The sequence below is a fragment of the Ovis aries genome, chromosome 3, assembly GCF_016772045.2.
Source record: "Ovis aries strain OAR_USU_Benz2616 breed Rambouillet chromosome 3, ARS-UI_Ramb_v3.0, whole genome shotgun sequence".
Lineage (NCBI taxonomy): Eukaryota > Metazoa > Chordata > Mammalia > Artiodactyla > Bovidae > Ovis > Ovis aries.
This window is the reverse complement of record NC_056056.1, coordinates 180,005,541-180,020,867: the sequence shown is the minus strand read 5'-3', so window position 1 is coordinate 180,020,867 and position 15,327 is coordinate 180,005,541. Positions and strand designations below refer to the sequence as shown.

Genomic DNA, 15,327 nt, shown 5'->3' with positions numbered 1-15,327 from the left:
AGCAGAACAGGAAACAGTGGACGCAGAGGGCTTCTCAGAGGAGGTGGTGCCAGATTTGGGCTTTGCAGAACGCATTTCTCCCGGCTGGATGCAGCAGGTGTCCCTGGCAGAAGAACCTAGAAGTGTGAGTAAATCCTAGAAGCCACCTGGACGTGGCCGTCAGCAGCAGAGTGTGACCAGCATGCACTGAGCAACTGGTCTGTTCTGGGACTCTACCTCATGCTGCCGGCATGAAGGGGAATGAGGCAGGCAGGCTGGCGAGTGTGGCGTTGGAGGGGTGAGAAGATGGAAATGAGGGGGGAGTGATTTGCCAAGGGACTCACGGTGTGTTGGTGGCAGGTCTTCCTTCATGGAGCCTGAGACAGAGTGGGCCGTGTCAAGAAGGATGTGGAATGTCACGACTGGGCTTCTTTCTCTAAGTGGGTCAGCTGGAGGTGGAGATAGTCCCAGGGTAGGGCCTGGTGGGCAGGGTGTTTGTCTGACTTGAACCACTCAGAAGTGAGGGTTTTGCTTCCACTTTTGCTTCCCAGGGTGTATCTAGGCACAGAGGGTGTGTGTGGTCACTGCAGAGATGCACGGCTGGCAGCTGTGTCTGCACAGCTGAGAACAGCTGGATCTTGTTCACACTCAGCCAGAGGAAAAGCCCTGGGTAAGCAGAGGGGAGGGACCCTGCCCATCTCCCCATCCTCAGGATGAATGTCTGAGAAAGGATGATGTCACTAGTTGGCAGAAGAAGGAAACAGAAGCTCAGAGAGGTGAGGTCCTGGCCGAGGCAGCAGGTTAAGCAGGGGCAGAGCCTGGAAGTGGAGGCAGGTGTGTCTGAGGGCTTCCTCCCAGCTGAGGGCGCCTAAACAGAGCAGAGGGAGGGTGGCACCCGTTCCGGTGGGCTCAGCTCAGGATGTGGACTCCTGAGACATGAGCAGTGACCCCAGAAGGAAGGTGGGTGTTGGGTGTGCTTAGTACTTTGAGAAATTGGAGGAAGCAGACAGGGTGGAGGAGGGCAGGGGAGTCAGAGCCTCTCCTCCTATGGCCTGGCCACATTAAAGCTGTCCCCAGGGTGCTAGGCTGGGGCTGATGGGGGAAAGCGGATTTTTTTCAGTTACAGGGAATCAAGGTGTGTTGAAAAACATTGCCTCTGAGAGCCAGGCTCAGTGCCAGGCCCTGGGGGACACTGAGGCCTGGAAATAGACAGGAAACCAAGTGGGGAGTCGAAAGGCTTTGGCTTCCTGTGTTTGCCAGGCCCTCTGCTCGGGATGTGGGTGATGGGAAATCCTGTGTGGGGAAGGTGGCGCTGCCGGAAGAAGTGAGAAGGGCTCACTGCACAAGGTCCACATATATCCCTGTGTTGCAATGTTAAGATAAAAAGCCAAATTCTACAGACATCAGTATAACAGGAGGGGCGTGAGCTTAGATCTATGTTTTTTACCGGCAGAGACAACCCTAGAAATGTTGGGTTATTAAAATCACATTCCCACCCCTCCCTCGGACCCATGTCCCAAGGCCTGGTCTTGGCCTCCTCCCTGCCCACAGAGAGCTGTGTGACCCTGGGCAAGCTACCTCGTGGGGAATTGTTTGTTCTATTCTCTTACTAAGTTTTTAAAAGCTGATTTCCATTTTTCCCTCTGGGTGCAGATGTTTTTTTCTGACCTGGTTTATGGGATCCTTGACAATTTTTATTTCCAAGAGTTCAGTAAGTCAGGATTTCCATTATATCTTGTGAAATGTGTGTATTTAGAAAGGCTTTCTCAAATCAATGTCATTTTTAATGCTTCCTTCAGTCCCTTCAGTTTTTTCTCTCTGGTGTACGTTGGATCCTTTTGAATGATTGATTGATTGGGATCTTTAGTTTCTTCTCCACCTCGTTCTCTTCCTCTTTTTCTCCTTCTCCCCTCCCTCCCTTTCTAATTTTAACAGGGGAACTGGTGTTGTGCTGTGTCATCAAGAAGCTGCTTGTTTCATGTCCCCATAAGGGGTCCCACCCCTCACATTTTGGCCAGGCTGTGCCCAGGAGGGCGGAGGGTGCCCAGAGGCCCTGGACACGAGGAGCAGCAGAGCAGAGACAGGGCCCCTGATGATGCGGGAAGGGTTCTCAGACCTGGAGAAACTGAGCAAAAAGGGACCACCCCCAGGAAAGTGCAGCCTCAAGAGGAGCTGGGGAGCAACTGGAGGAAGGTGGCAGAGGGAGGCTTGGAGCTGGGCCTCCAGGGACAAGTAACCCGTCACACGGTGAGGCCAGTGGGGAGGCACATGCATGGGGAGGGCAGCCTGTGCCAGGGAGGTGTCAGTCTCCTGCAGCAGGCCCTGTGGAGACAGAGAGGGTGAGGAACACGGGAGCTCGGGCAGTTGGGAGAGTCCAGGTGCTCGGCCAGGGACTTTCTTAATGCCCCTTTCCCTTCCCAGGGAGGGTGACTGCAGGCACACAGGGAGATGTTGGGGAGAATCTGTCTGCCCACGAGGAGGGGAGGGATGCATGCCTGGCCAAGCAGCTGGGCAGGGACAGGCTTCTCCAGGGTCCTCCCCTCTCCCACCAACAGCCTTTCCAGAAAGGGACCAATCAGAGGCTAACAGAGGAGGAAGCCCTGGTGAGGAATCCAGCAGAGGAAGCACCATCAGCATCCACACCCAGCTGAGGCCCCAGACAAGGGTCAGGACAAGGCCAAGAATGGGAGGGAAGGGCGGAAGGATGAGGTCGAGGGTTCAGATGCATTTACAAAGTTTTGGCATCATCCAGGACCCAGCTCTTTCTGCCCAAGCCCTCCTCTTCTCTCTGCCTTGGCTCCTGGTCCTCGTGTTTCATGATGTCATTCAGCTGCCCTGGCTCCTGGGTCATGCAGCTTCCAGGCAGAGAGGGCAGCACGGGACCAGCCAGCTCTCCTCTCCCACCTGCTTCAAGGTAGACCTGCTGGCGCGAATTCTCTGCCATCCACACAAGCAGTGCCTCCAGCCTCCACCACCAGGCACACTCCCTAGTGAACAAGTTACTCTTCCTGAGTGACAACCCCAGGCATCACAGAGAGAAGGTGACAGAAAGATTCTAGGATGGGGGCTCAGGTGAGGGGATTTGGGGGAGGCTCTAAGGAAATGGGGGCTTCCCTGATAGCTCAGTTGGTAAAGAATCTGCCTGCAATGCAGGAGACCCCAGTTGGATTCCTGTGTCGGAAAGATCCGCTGGAGAAGGGAAAGGCTACCCACTGCAGTATTCTGGCCTAGAGAATTCCAGGGACTCTATAGTCCATGGGGTTGCAAAGAGTTGGACATGACTGAGAGACTTTGACTCTCTCACTAAGGAAATGGGTCCACTCTGATTAGGTGACACAGAAAATGATGGGCACTTCTGTCAGTGGGGGTCTCGGTAACTCATCTATGGAGAGGGGAGACCAGAGTGAGCATAAACGTGTGATTGGTAAAGAAGGAGCAGTCATGCTTTTCACCCCAGGGAGGGGGTACAGTGAAGGGTGATTGCTGTCTCCTTTGCTCCAGCTCTCAGGGTGACCCTGTGTGAGGCTGGAGTTCTGTGAGAGTCTTTGCATCCAACGGGAGAAGAGCATCGCCCTGTTGTGATACCAGGCCAGCCTTGGGATGTCGGGGGTATTCTTTCCTTCTCAGTCCTTTATAATGGTCACATAAATAGACAGAAGGCAATGTGCCCATAGATTTTAAGACTCCTCTTATCATTAAATTCAATTAACAATGAAATATTTCCCACTACACTTTCTCCTCTTTCTTTCCCACTGCAGTTTCTCCTCTTTGCAGCATAGCTACCTTTTGTAAGCTTTGTGTCTCCCTTCTTAGCCTCACCTGATATAAACTCTTCTCATTGAATTATTATGAACTCATGGCCTTTCTCAGAATCAACTTGGCCCAATGAAACATGATCATAGTATTCACTTTCCATCGTCAGCAGCATTATTATATGTGAGTTACATTACAGTGGCTCAGTCGGGTCCAACCCTTTGTGATCCCATGGACTGTCAGAGGAGCCTGGCTCCTCTGTCCATGGAATTCTCTAGACTGGAATACTGGAGTGGGTAGCCATTCCTTCTCCAGGGGATCTTCCCAGGGCTCGAATCCAGGTCTCTCACATTGTAAGCAGATTCTTTACCATCTCAACCACCAGGGAAGCTCATTTTATGTGGGTGCCCCTTCTAAATGCTGCTCTGAACGTTTCCAAGAGAATCTGTGCCTTTGGGGGTGTATAGATGCCAACCTGTGGATATAGAGGCCGGCCTGTGGAACTGACCTCCCCTTCGAGGAGTCTGGCTTCCTCTGAGTGGACAGAAGCCCATGGGGGCACAGGTTTGTGGGCAAGGTGCTGCTGGATGATGGACCTGTTTAAGGCCACACTTCACTGTGATTGTCCCTCCTTTCCCTAGAGAACCTGGCTTCATCATCACAAACACGTCTCCTACACTGACAGTTGTCACATCAGGTCTCAGGCTTGTTTCTTTTTGTCTCTTAATCCAATTGCTTCCTCCAGTTTTATGTGGTGGCACCAGAAATCAACCCATTCTACTAACTACTATGAAGTGACTTCTGCTTTTATAAAATTAAAAAAATCCAAAAGACTAAAAGCATAAGTTTAAAATAAATCAGTTTATACAGAGGGTTCTGCACACCCCTTTGTAGTAAAAAGCACTTTCAGTTATTTGCTTTAGCAATATCCTTCGATAATTTCCTTACTTAGGGTCATTGAGAGAACTAAAAATAAGTGAATGCTTGAGAAGCACTTAGAATGCTGCCTGATGGAAAGTGGGAAGTCGTCAACCACAATAGCTAGTAAATATTAAGTATCATATTTTTCTTTTCCTAATTTAAAAAGTATGATACTATTAACTTACTTCTTACCAGGGAAGGTAATGATTTCAGTTATTTTTATACTTTTTCTTATATCCATCCCTATCTTCTCCTAATGTCATTATATCACTAATCTTACATCTTCTATTAGAAGACTTTGTGGATATATGCACTTTATTTGTGCCATTATTTCTTAGGCCCTCAGGTTCAGCTGGTGTTTCTTGGTCCCCCACTTTGTAAAATGAGAGTAATTCTCTTTCTCCCTTCAGTGCTTCAGCTCCCACATTCTAGAAGTGTGATTTAATATTCCCATTGATTGACAGCAAAGAAATTTAGTTCTCATATTTAAATGCTTTGTTCTAAAAGTTAAAAGTCAAAGAAGAGAATTTACATTTTTGTGATGTTTTAAACATTTTCTCTTGAGTAACTTGTATTAATACTCCGTATTTGCACACACATTTTGGCATAGCTTTAGTTTTTCCTGATGTTTGGAATTGCCTTTGTTTTCACGCCTTGCACTGTCTATCTTCAAATTTCCTCCATTTCTTTGCCCCTGTGCCTCATATGATACTGAGTCCTCTGTCCCCACAGACTCTGGACATTTTACCCCATTCTGAACTGGTTTCTCTCTGGTTTCTCTGGTTTCTCTCTCTGTGTGCCCAGCTTAGAGTCCCTTCTCTCTGGGTTGATGTTCCTGATTCCTGGATCACATTCAGGAATCTTTCTTTCTCTTGGTTATCCTTTGCATCACCGCGCGCACACACACACACACACACACACACACACACACACTCACACACACACACACTTTTCTTTGCCTCTGCACCTCACTCTCAAGTAACTTGCTAAGGAACAATTGTGAATAGCAACATTTCTATTCTCGATTTAGCTCCATTTCTTCTGTCATTAAAAAAAATTTTTTCTGGAAACTTTTTTTGACCTTCTTTTCCAATCTTTCTTTAGACTTATTTTGTAAACACTTATTAATTCCCAAGATTTTTTTTGTCTGTTTCATTTTTTCCCACTTCTCAGTGAATCTCATTTTATGAATAAAAATCCCTTTTAATTGACTTGACGACCTGGGTTCAAGTTTTAAAAATTATTTTCTTCTTCAAAATTGTCCATCCATCCCTTCTGGTGTCATCTTTCATCTGTTTATCTTAGTCACCCTTTTCCACATTGCCATCATTTCCACGTATCTAATCCTGGATGACCCATTCATATTTTAGAGGGAATAAGTTGACTGGTAAGCTTCCCTGTAGTGTGCTTGCCCGAGGACCCCTCAATTCCAGAATACAGAAGTATTTTTTCTGGAGTCTCTGAACTAAGATTTTCCTCCGTCTGGTGTGGATTTGGGTGAATATGTGATGGGATGTGGGTTGCTGGGACTATCCCCTGCTTTCTCCTCTGTGTCACCCTCATTTTGCTCTAAGCAAGCACTCCTCCTGCCTGTACACCTCCTTTCCATTTCTTCCCTCCTCTCCTCTTTATTCAGCAGTCACTTCTTCATCCAGTCAGTCTTCAAGCTATTGCTGAAGACTCTGGGCTCCTGTTGCCCACATTCCTGGCTTTATATTAGCAGCAGATTACCAAGAGGCGAGGTATGGGCTCTTGAGCCCAGTAAGTGGGTTGAAACCTAGTCTGTCATGGACAAGATTTCTGACCTTGGACAAGGCACATAACATCTATGAAAAAAGGAGGAGAGTTGGGGTGCATATCTCAAGGGTTACTGGAATAATCCAAATTATGTTCGGTAAAGTCTTAGATCAACTATCATACAGAACAAAGACCACAAGCACAGAGACTCCCCCATCAGTAGCCATTATTATAACTGCAAGCATGTTTCCTATCACTTCCGTCAGGTCTCAGGAGGAGGAGTTGATAAACGCACTTTTGTCTTCTTACAACACTGCTGAATGTAATCAATGTTTGCTTTCTTTCATCATCTACCAAGGCAATGTAATCCCAAAGAGAATTAAAAAATTCTCTCTCAGTAAAGATCTGTTTTAAAGTAGAGACTTCTGAGAATTGGCAAGATTAAAAGAATTGACACCCTCATATATGAACATAACTAAGAAATTGGTGCAATTTTTTGGCACAAGAGAGCGACTCTAGGTATGAAAACATTTAAAATGTTTAGATCCCTGACCACATCATTCTACTTCCAGAAACAGCTTAAGGAAATGGTCTCAAGTACAGGCAAAGTTTCATACAAGAAGAGTGTTCTTTACACTACCATTTACACAAACAATTTGAAACAACCCCAAAGTGCAACAGTTAGGGGAGGACAGCAGAGAGGACTGGGCGCCACCCAGGTCCCCAGCTGCCCAGGGCAGGGCTGCAGGGAGGGGGCTCGTGGGAGAAAGGCTCCTGCAGAAGCAAGGAGGGTGTGGGCTGTGGGAGCTGCAGCACCAGAAACTCTATCAAGGCAGAGACTCAGGCACAGGGAGCAAGACATGATTTTGGAATAAAAAGAGTCATTTACCAATTAACATATATCCCCAGGTAAGTATTTTTGTATATTGTTGAGAGTACAGCATAGTTATCTGCTATTTGAATCAGAAAGACTTGGGTTCAAATCCAGACACTGGCACCAGCATGAAGTCTTGGGCTGACCCATCTTTACCTGAGTTTCAGGAGCCTGCACGTCACAGACACTGAATCAACATGAGTTATTACCAGTTAGTGACGCAGGTGTCCAGCCTCACACACTTTCCAGAGCATTCCTTTCCATGTTCCTTTCTATGAGTTCTCCTGTCTCTGGTTTTATTGCTCCTATAACTTCGCAGATGGCTGTCTCCTGTCTGATTGCCTTCTCCCTGTGCCCCAACAGGAGAGCAGGACTCTGACTCAGCTTGGAAGGAGCTGCAGGAGGTGAGTGACTTTTCTTAACTAACAGCCAGCAGAGCCCAGGGGACAGAGAAACGCAAAGGGTTAAGTCCCTGGTGGCACTGGTGGCCGTCCCAGGGGAACCCACCAGAGGCCTCCCACCTCGCTGCTCCCTGCAGCCGCTGCTCACTCGTGATCTAGCCCACAGCCTGTTTTCTCTTCCCCAAGGGTGAAGCCACACCTCCTTCCAGCCTGACTTGGACAGGAGGGCTGAAGAGACATCTCTGAGACCCTGCTGCTGCCATCATGAGCTCCACAGACCTCGTTTACTGCTCAGGTACTCAGCTATCTCTTGTCTGGCTGGTTTCCACTTGTGATCCAGAATTGAGGGTGGTGCCTCCAGGCTGAGACAACCCACAAAGGAATCAAAAACCAAGAAGGGGGTGGCTAAGCATTCTGGAGCCCTCCAGAGAGGCCAGGGGAGCTCCCCACATTCGGGGTTCTATCCGGACAGCCTCAACCCCCAACCCTCTCCTCAGGGCACCACAGCACGGTGTCTACTTCTTCCTCCACCGCCGTCCAGCAAGGGTCTCCGAAGTGAGGCCAAGACATGGTGAGGGGGACAGCTGATGGGGATCCCCAAGGTCAGGCAGGAGAGGGAGAGGAGGTCCCCTAACATCCCTGGAGCTTCTCCTGCCCTCTCCCTTGCTCCAAGCCTCCTGTTCCCAGACCCTGGGGTGTCACCACAGAGCCTGTTTGCTCCAGTTCTCGCCCTGCCACCCTCCTACCTCAGCCACTCTGCAAGGGTTAGGGGACCCTGAACTGAACTCAGGTCAGGACTGTGCCACCTCAGTCCTCAGGGAGAGATGGTCAGAGCTTCAACATATGAACTGGGGCAGAGGGGGCACATATGTCCCCACCCATAATACCAGGGACATTTGGTCAGGAAGATGGACCTTAAACACTTTTTCAGTTCAGTTCGATTCAGGCGCTCAGTCGTGTCAAACTCTTTGCAACCCATGGCCTGCAGCATGCCAAGCCTCCCTCTCCATCACCAACTCCCAGAGTTTACTCAAACTCATGTCCATTGAGTTAGTGATGCTATCCAACCATCTCATCCTGTTTTCCCCTTCTCCTCCCGCCTTCAATCTTTCCCAGCATTAGGGTCTTTTCGAATGAGTCAGTTCTTCACATCAGATGGCCAAAGTACTGGAGTTTCAGCCTCAGCATCAGACCTTCCAATGAATATTCAGGACTGATTTCCTTTAGGATGGACTTGTAGGATCTCCTTGCAGTCCAGGAGACTCTAAAGAGTCTTCTCCAGCCCCACAGTTCAAAAGCATCAGTTCTTCGGTGCTCAGCTTTCTTTATAATCTTACTCTCACATCCATACATGACTACTGGAAAAACCGTAGCTTTGACTAGGCAGACCTTTGTTGGCAAAGTAATGTCTCTGCTTTTTAATATGCTGTCTAGGTTGGTCATAACTTTTCTTCCAAGGAGCAAACTACTCAACGCCATTTCCATTTCACCACAATTTCTTCTAATTTTATTTTTTTCTTTTTCCATCTAGAGAGTGAAACTGTTTTTAAAGTTGTTGTTGAGCATTCCCAGGTCACACAACAGAAACTGAAGGTCGTACTCCAATATACGAAGAAATTTGTAGCTACTGCCAGTTTACCCAGGTAACATGCATGGCTGCACCAGGAATGCCACTCAGATCCCTCTGCCCCAGGCCAGGTTCCTCCTGGCAGGCACACCTCCTCCAGGCAGCATCCTATAATTGGAGTCAAGGATGTTCCTTCTCAAGATCCCAAAAGCAGTGTTTCCTTCATGTCATTTGCTGCCAGTGAACGGCCTCGGGTTGAGAAGAGATGAAACCTGCTACAGGGTCAGGTTATGTGACCTTGGACATGTTACTGAACTGCTCTCTGCCTTAGTTTCTTCATCTGTTCAGTTTTTTATGAGGACACTGAGATCATGCATGCAAAGCGCTTTGCATGATGGCTAACACAGAGTAGGTGCTCAATTAATATTAACTTTGAAATAACTTCTTGGGAAGAGATAGGGGGCAAAGATCTTTTTCCTAGAGAGGAGGACATATAGGGTTCACTTTTGAACAAGTCAGCAAATCCTGCTAACATCCTTTTGTGTTGCTGGGGATTCTAACTAGAGCCCTTTCCTTCCCCATCTTAGGAACTGTAACAACCCTGCAAGATCCAAGTGGTCCATATGGCAGAGAGGCTGGAGAGGAACTGGGTGGAGCTGGTGGGGTCCTGGCTGTAGCCCTGCCTGGCTCTGGGGCTCTGGGCTTATGTTTTGGGGCCCCAGGTCTCTTCTGTGTCCAATGGGAATAGCAGTTCAATCTGATGGACTATGGTGATGGCCTCAGAGTGAACTGCAGGGTCAGAGATGGGGAACCAAGTGCACTCATCTCGTCCAAAGGCCCAGGGAGGCCTGCACCAGGGTCAGACCCAGGGTCAGGGTGGAGCAGAAGGTCCAGGTTGGAGGACGAGCAGGCAGGCTTGGGCAGCAGGGCCAGGACTAGAGTGAGGAGAGTGGGCCCCGAGGACACAAAGCTGAAGGGCCTGTGATGCTAACAGAGGTTCCGGGAGTGGGAGTGGGGATATTTCTTTCTTCCCTGATGGGATCCGCTCACGCTGGGCTGGAGGGCCCTGGGTGATCATGTCCTCCACACCCTGCCTGGGACCTGGGTTCTCCCTCCATCTGGGACCCTCTTCTAGTCTCCGTGGAGCCGCCCTGACAGTGGGAAGGCCGTGTGGCTCAGCGAGCCCTCCAGGGTCACAGTGAGTGGCTGTGATTGCGTGTCATCTGAGGGATTCTGAGGACCTCACGCATCCCCACCCAAGAGGAGAACACTTCCTCCACCCGCTGTGCAAGTGCCGGTCTCTTCAGGATTAACAATTCAGATGGGTGACTCCTCAAGTCTCTTGAGTCTTGGAGAGGGTGTATGAAGTTGCACATGGCCTTGGGGAGCAGGCATGTTTACCAGCTAACATGTAACATCCGAGAGGTCAGGGATGCTGGGAGATGGGTCAGGAGTCAGTGAGGTGAGCCAGAGGGTCCAAGGGAACCAGGGCTCACAGCAAATCTCCCGCTTCCCTGTCAGCTGGGGAAGTGGATGGGCCCAGTGAGTTTTCAATGGAAAGATCAAGGGCACAAGCCTTGGAAGAGAGGAGATGCCAGGCAAACTGATCTTTAAGGTGCCTTCTCCCTCTGACTTTTGGTGTTTGTTTTTTTTTTTTTTTTCCTAAGTATGAAGAGTTAGCCAACCTGCAAAATCTGAGGACACAGTCTCCAGGACTGTCCTTATATTTAACACCAGTAGCAAGTTTGGGGGTTCCCATAATCACCGTCAGGTTTGAGAATTCCCTAGAAGGATTCTCAGAGCTCACTGAAGATGTTGTCATCCCGGTTATGGTTTATTATGGGAAAGGATGCAGTTTCAGCCACGGGGATAGTCTAGGCGGGTTTCATACACAAAGCTTCCGTGTCCCCAGGATGCTTTCCAGCCTTGGATTCAGTGTGTGGCAGGACACGCAGAGCACTGCCTGCCAGGGAATCTCACCCACTTAAAAACAAATTATCCTAACTTGTGGTCTCCAGCTCCTCCCGGCGGTCATACTAATGCCCTAAAGTCCAGCTCCTCCAGAGGTCAGAACTGATACCATGTGACCCAGAGGCCCCATCGCGAATGTCACCTTTTCTGTTTGTCCAGTGACCAAAGGCCAGAGCAATTAAGGACACTCCTATCAGCCAGAACATTCTAGGGGCTTAGAGACCACTTCCCAGAATCAAGGGCTAAGAGCAGATTGACTTCTCACTACACACTGAGGTCCACGAATGAAGGGTTTTCTGTTTCAATCAAACTTCTCTTTGTTTCTCTGTGGAGTGCCCACCCTACCAACTCTTGGCAAGTGATGGTTTTGACCTGCCCCGAGTGTCTTTACCAAATGCCTACCTTAATTGTATCCTATTATGATTTTTGCATATTTTTTCCACCATTGAATAAGTATATGGAGCATTTACAATGTCCAAATATGTGCTTAATATAAGAAGAAACACTTATAAACCTTTAAAAAACAATTTCTGTAATTTATGCAGAATAGATCTTGTCCAGCCTATTTTTACAGACAAACAAATTGTCTTAATTCCTTGACCTTCATTATTACAGGGAGGAGGCAAAGGCACTACATGAATATCTGAACAGCCTGAAATGGGAAAACATGAGTGGGAAGGACCCATGCACACTCCAACAAGACCAGCTGGACAGAAAGACATTTTTGGAGGAGTTTCCTGAGATGAAACAGGACCTGGAGGAAGACACAGAAAAGATCCGTGCTTTTGCAGACAAAGTTGACAAGGTGCACAAGGACTGCACGATCTCCAAGGTGGTGGCCCACTCCACTGGCGCTGTGTCTGGCATCCTCAGCATCGTTGGCCTGGCTCTGGCACCTCTGACAATGGGGGCCACTCTGCCTCTCTTGGCCACTGGGTTAGGGCTGGGCATAGCGTCTACTGTGACCAGTGTGTCCACCAGCGTCATGGAACACGTAAACACATCATCAGCAGAAACCAAAACCATTCAACTGCTGTCCCGTGACAGAAAGAAATGGAAGGTAATCGAAGATATACTCCTTAACAGGAAACTTCAAATTATTTCTGCAACGAGGTCATTCATCAGTGTCCTACAAACCATTGAGAAGAATTTCCAATTAATCAGGGTGATAGAAGGCAGCCCTGCCTTAGCAGCCAAAGTCAAGTTCTTCATAACCAATGGGAAAACCTTCATTCATGGCAGCGTTCAGGTGCCAAAAACTTTTGGCAGCATGGCTTCAACAATGGCAAAAGGAGTCCGTATCACTGGCATAGTCATGTCATGTATCGGCCTTGTGATAGATGTGGGCTTCCTGGTGAAAGAGTCAATACATTTACATGATGGAGCGAAGGCAGAGTCAGCTGAAAAGCTGAGGCAGCGGGCCCAGGAGTTGGAAAGCATATTGGAGTTACTCACTGAGATCCCTGAGAATCCGGCAGGAGGGCTTGATTCTCTCAACCCCAGAGGATTGCAGGGACCAGGGACATTTGCTGAGTGTCTCAGAGGCAGATTGTTAGAGGGGAAAAGGAGGGGAGAGAGCATTGATGGTGCTGGGTGTTAGGAATTTGGCATTTCTGGAGCTGAGCACAGCAAGGGAGAGATGGATGCAGGTGGCAGATGAGGGCAAAGAAAGAGCCTGGAGCCTCGACTAAGGGAGGAGGGGGGCTAAAGAGTGAGGGCAGGGGAGAAACCACTTATGTTGGACTAAAGCACACACTGGGGGTAGAATAAAGGGAAAGGCAGGTGGAACTATCTGTGGAAGCCCAGGAATACGAAAGGGTTGAAAATGAGGGAAAGTCAGAGTGAGGACTGTTGGGATCCAGGAGAAGTAGCTGGGGCTCCTCTGTCGCCCTCCTCAGGGTGTGATGTCCCAGCGAGAAGAGTCTCCCCCTGGTGGTGTTCTCCAGCCCTGTGTCTCCAGCATCAGCTCACCTTCGATCCCAGCAGGTTTTTATTAATTAGGCAGGGACTTCTTTGTTTGTTTGTTTTTATCGAAGTGTAGTTGACTTACAGTATTGTGTGGGTTTCTGGTGTACAGCCAAATGTATTGATCACACATGTAGTTTTTTTTTCCTTGATGCCTATCGTGATTTATTTATTTTGATTATTATTTTCTTGGATGTTCAATAGTATAAATAGGCTACATCTTGATATCTATTATTCTGAAATAATTATTCTTGATATGTTATGATATATGTATCATTTTGTTTGTTTGTTTTTCTTTTCTTTTTTTTTTTTTACTTTATTTTACTTTACAACACTGTATTGGTTTTGCCATACACTGACATGAATCCACCACGGGGGTACATGCGTTCCCAAACCACACATGTAGTTTTGTGTGCTAACAGTAAAGCCTTATTGTTTGTCTATTTTATGTATGGTGGTGCGCATCTGTTAATCACATATCCCTATTTACCCTTACTCCCCTTTCCTCTTTTGTACCATAAGTTTGTTTTCTTTGTCTGTGAGGCTGTTTCTGATTTGTAAATAATTTCAGTTGTACTACTTTTTAGATTCCACCTATAAATGAGATCATACAATATTTGTCTTTCTCTGACTGACTTACTTCATTTACAATAATCTCTATGTCAATCCAAGCAGCTAAAAACAGCATTGTTTTATGCTTTAATGGCTGGGTACTATTCCAGTTATTTCGCATCTCTTTTTTTCTGTTGATGGACACTTAGGTTGCTTCTATGCTATTATAAAGAGTGCTGCTATGAACATTGGCATGCAGGTTACTTTTTGATTAGAGCTTCTGTCTTTTCCAGAAGTGCTGACTCATACAATAACCCTATATTTAGTTTTTTAAGGAAACTCCATGCTTTTCCACAGGCTTCCCATGTGACTCAGTGGTAAAGAATCCACCTGCCAATACAAGAGACGTGTGTTCAATTCCTGGGTTGGCAAGATCCCTGGAGAAGGAAATGACAATCCACTCCAATATTTTTGCCTGGAAATAGTCCATGGAGAAAGGAGTCTGGCAGGCTACAGTCCATAAGGTCAGTAAGAGCCTGACACGACTGACGACGAACACCGGATCTCCTCACCTTGTGTTCTCTAGACTTTATTTCAATACATAGCACGGATTCACTGAGGCTTCCTTGTGCTGACTGATGGGCTCAGCTGGGCTCCGGATGCCTGAGCTCCTTCCCCGTGAGCCTGTCGCCCAGGATCTCAGGGAGCATGTCCTCCATGGCTCCTCCTGCCTGCCAGCCAGTCATTTCCCTCAGACCCTAGAGCCCCAGGCCCCATGGGACGCCCAGGGGAGCCCATGTCGTCTGATTTGGGCTGAGCACAGGGATGCTCCTCCTCCAGCCCCGGGGACCAGGATGGACACGGGGCACCTGAGGGTGAGTGAGAGCAGAGGGCTTGTGTGCAGGTGTGAGAGAGGGTCAGCCGTAAAGAGAAGGGGAGAGAGAGACAGCACACGCCTTACCCAGGCTGCCTTCAGGTTTCACCAGGACTCCTGGAGGAGCTTCTAGAACCGTCTTCTTGTGTTTACCTTGGGGCACTGCCCCGCCTCACCTGTCTATTGCCCACACGGGGCTGGAATGACTCTTAAGAATATTGATCTTAGCCCTACCTGCTTCCCCTCCTCCACGGCTGCCGATGACTCTGAGCACAGACACTCAAAGCCTCCCTGCAGCCTAACCTGCTGGAGCCTGTGGTCCCCCAAGAGCAGAGCTGGATGCCAGGCTCACTCCATCATCAGGGGCAGGACTGAGGGCTAGGGAAAGTGGGCAGAAAGGAGGGAAAGTCCATCCAAGGCCATGTTCTGACCTGGTCACCCATCTGGGATTGCACCTGCCACGACCTTCTGAGGAGCCTTCATAGGATGCCTCAGGCTCCTCCTCTCCAGGGAGGAAAGGGGAGCATCTGGGTGTGGCTCTCACCCCCATGAGCCTGCTCCACAGGGCACTGACTCTCTGTGTTTCCACATGTGGAGCATGCGAGCACCTAACAGTCTCCCACACTGGAGCCCAGGGCAGGAAGCCAGAGACCCAGGACCTGAAAATGATCCCAGGACATCTCCTAAGTCCCTCCCCATGTGCTGCAGAGCCTTCTCCACACTTTTGTCCAAA

At 48.5% G+C, this 15,327-nt stretch overlaps 3 protein-coding genes across 5 annotated transcripts in view; 2 read left to right on the top strand and 1 right to left on the bottom strand.

Annotated features, from left to right (window-relative positions):
* Positions 1-15,327, bottom strand: part of LOC101102047 (apolipoprotein L3-like) — a 234,245-nt gene that overhangs the window by 116,381 nt on the left and 102,537 nt on the right. The window lies entirely within an intron of this gene.
* On the top strand, positions 544-14,340 carry LOC101105321 (apolipoprotein L3-like). 3 transcript variants are annotated; one of them, XM_060413174.1, is made up of 5 exons: positions 5,906-7,668; positions 7,852-7,960; positions 9,197-9,308; positions 11,819-12,263; positions 14,047-14,340. In XM_060413174.1, the coding sequence occupies exons 2-5, from the start codon at positions 7,930-7,932 to the stop codon at positions 14,203-14,205; spliced, it is 747 nt and encodes a 248-aa protein (XP_060269157.1). In that variant the 5' UTR covers positions 5,906-7,668; positions 7,852-7,929; the 3' UTR covers positions 14,206-14,340. The 3 variants fall into 3 exon arrangements, with proteins under 3 accessions (XP_060269155.1, XP_060269157.1, XP_060269156.1); XM_060413172.1 differs by having other exon boundaries at positions 544-7,668; positions 11,819-14,340; XM_060413173.1 differs by lacking the exon at positions 9,197-9,308 and having other exon boundaries at positions 5,924-7,668; positions 11,819-14,340.
* Positions 544-15,327, top strand: part of LOC105605770 (apolipoprotein L3-like) — a 35,676-nt gene continuing 20,892 nt past the window's right edge. The window contains exon 1 of the mRNA XM_060413187.1: positions 544-649. The gene's annotated coding sequence lies outside the window, so the exon portion shown is untranslated. The remainder of the gene's footprint in view (positions 650-15,327) is intronic.

Coding starts and splice junctions, on each gene's coding strand:
- LOC101105321 (XM_060413172.1), top strand. CDS start 7,930: ATGAGCTCCACAGACCTCGTTTACTGCTCAG. Junction 7,961..9,196: donor AGACCTCGTTTACTGCTCAG/GTACTCAGCTAT, acceptor TTTTCCATCTAG/AGAGTGAAACTGTTTTTAAA. Junction 9,309..11,818: donor GCTACTGCCAGTTTACCCAG/GTAACATGCATG, acceptor TCATTATTACAG/GGAGGAGGCAAAGGCACTAC.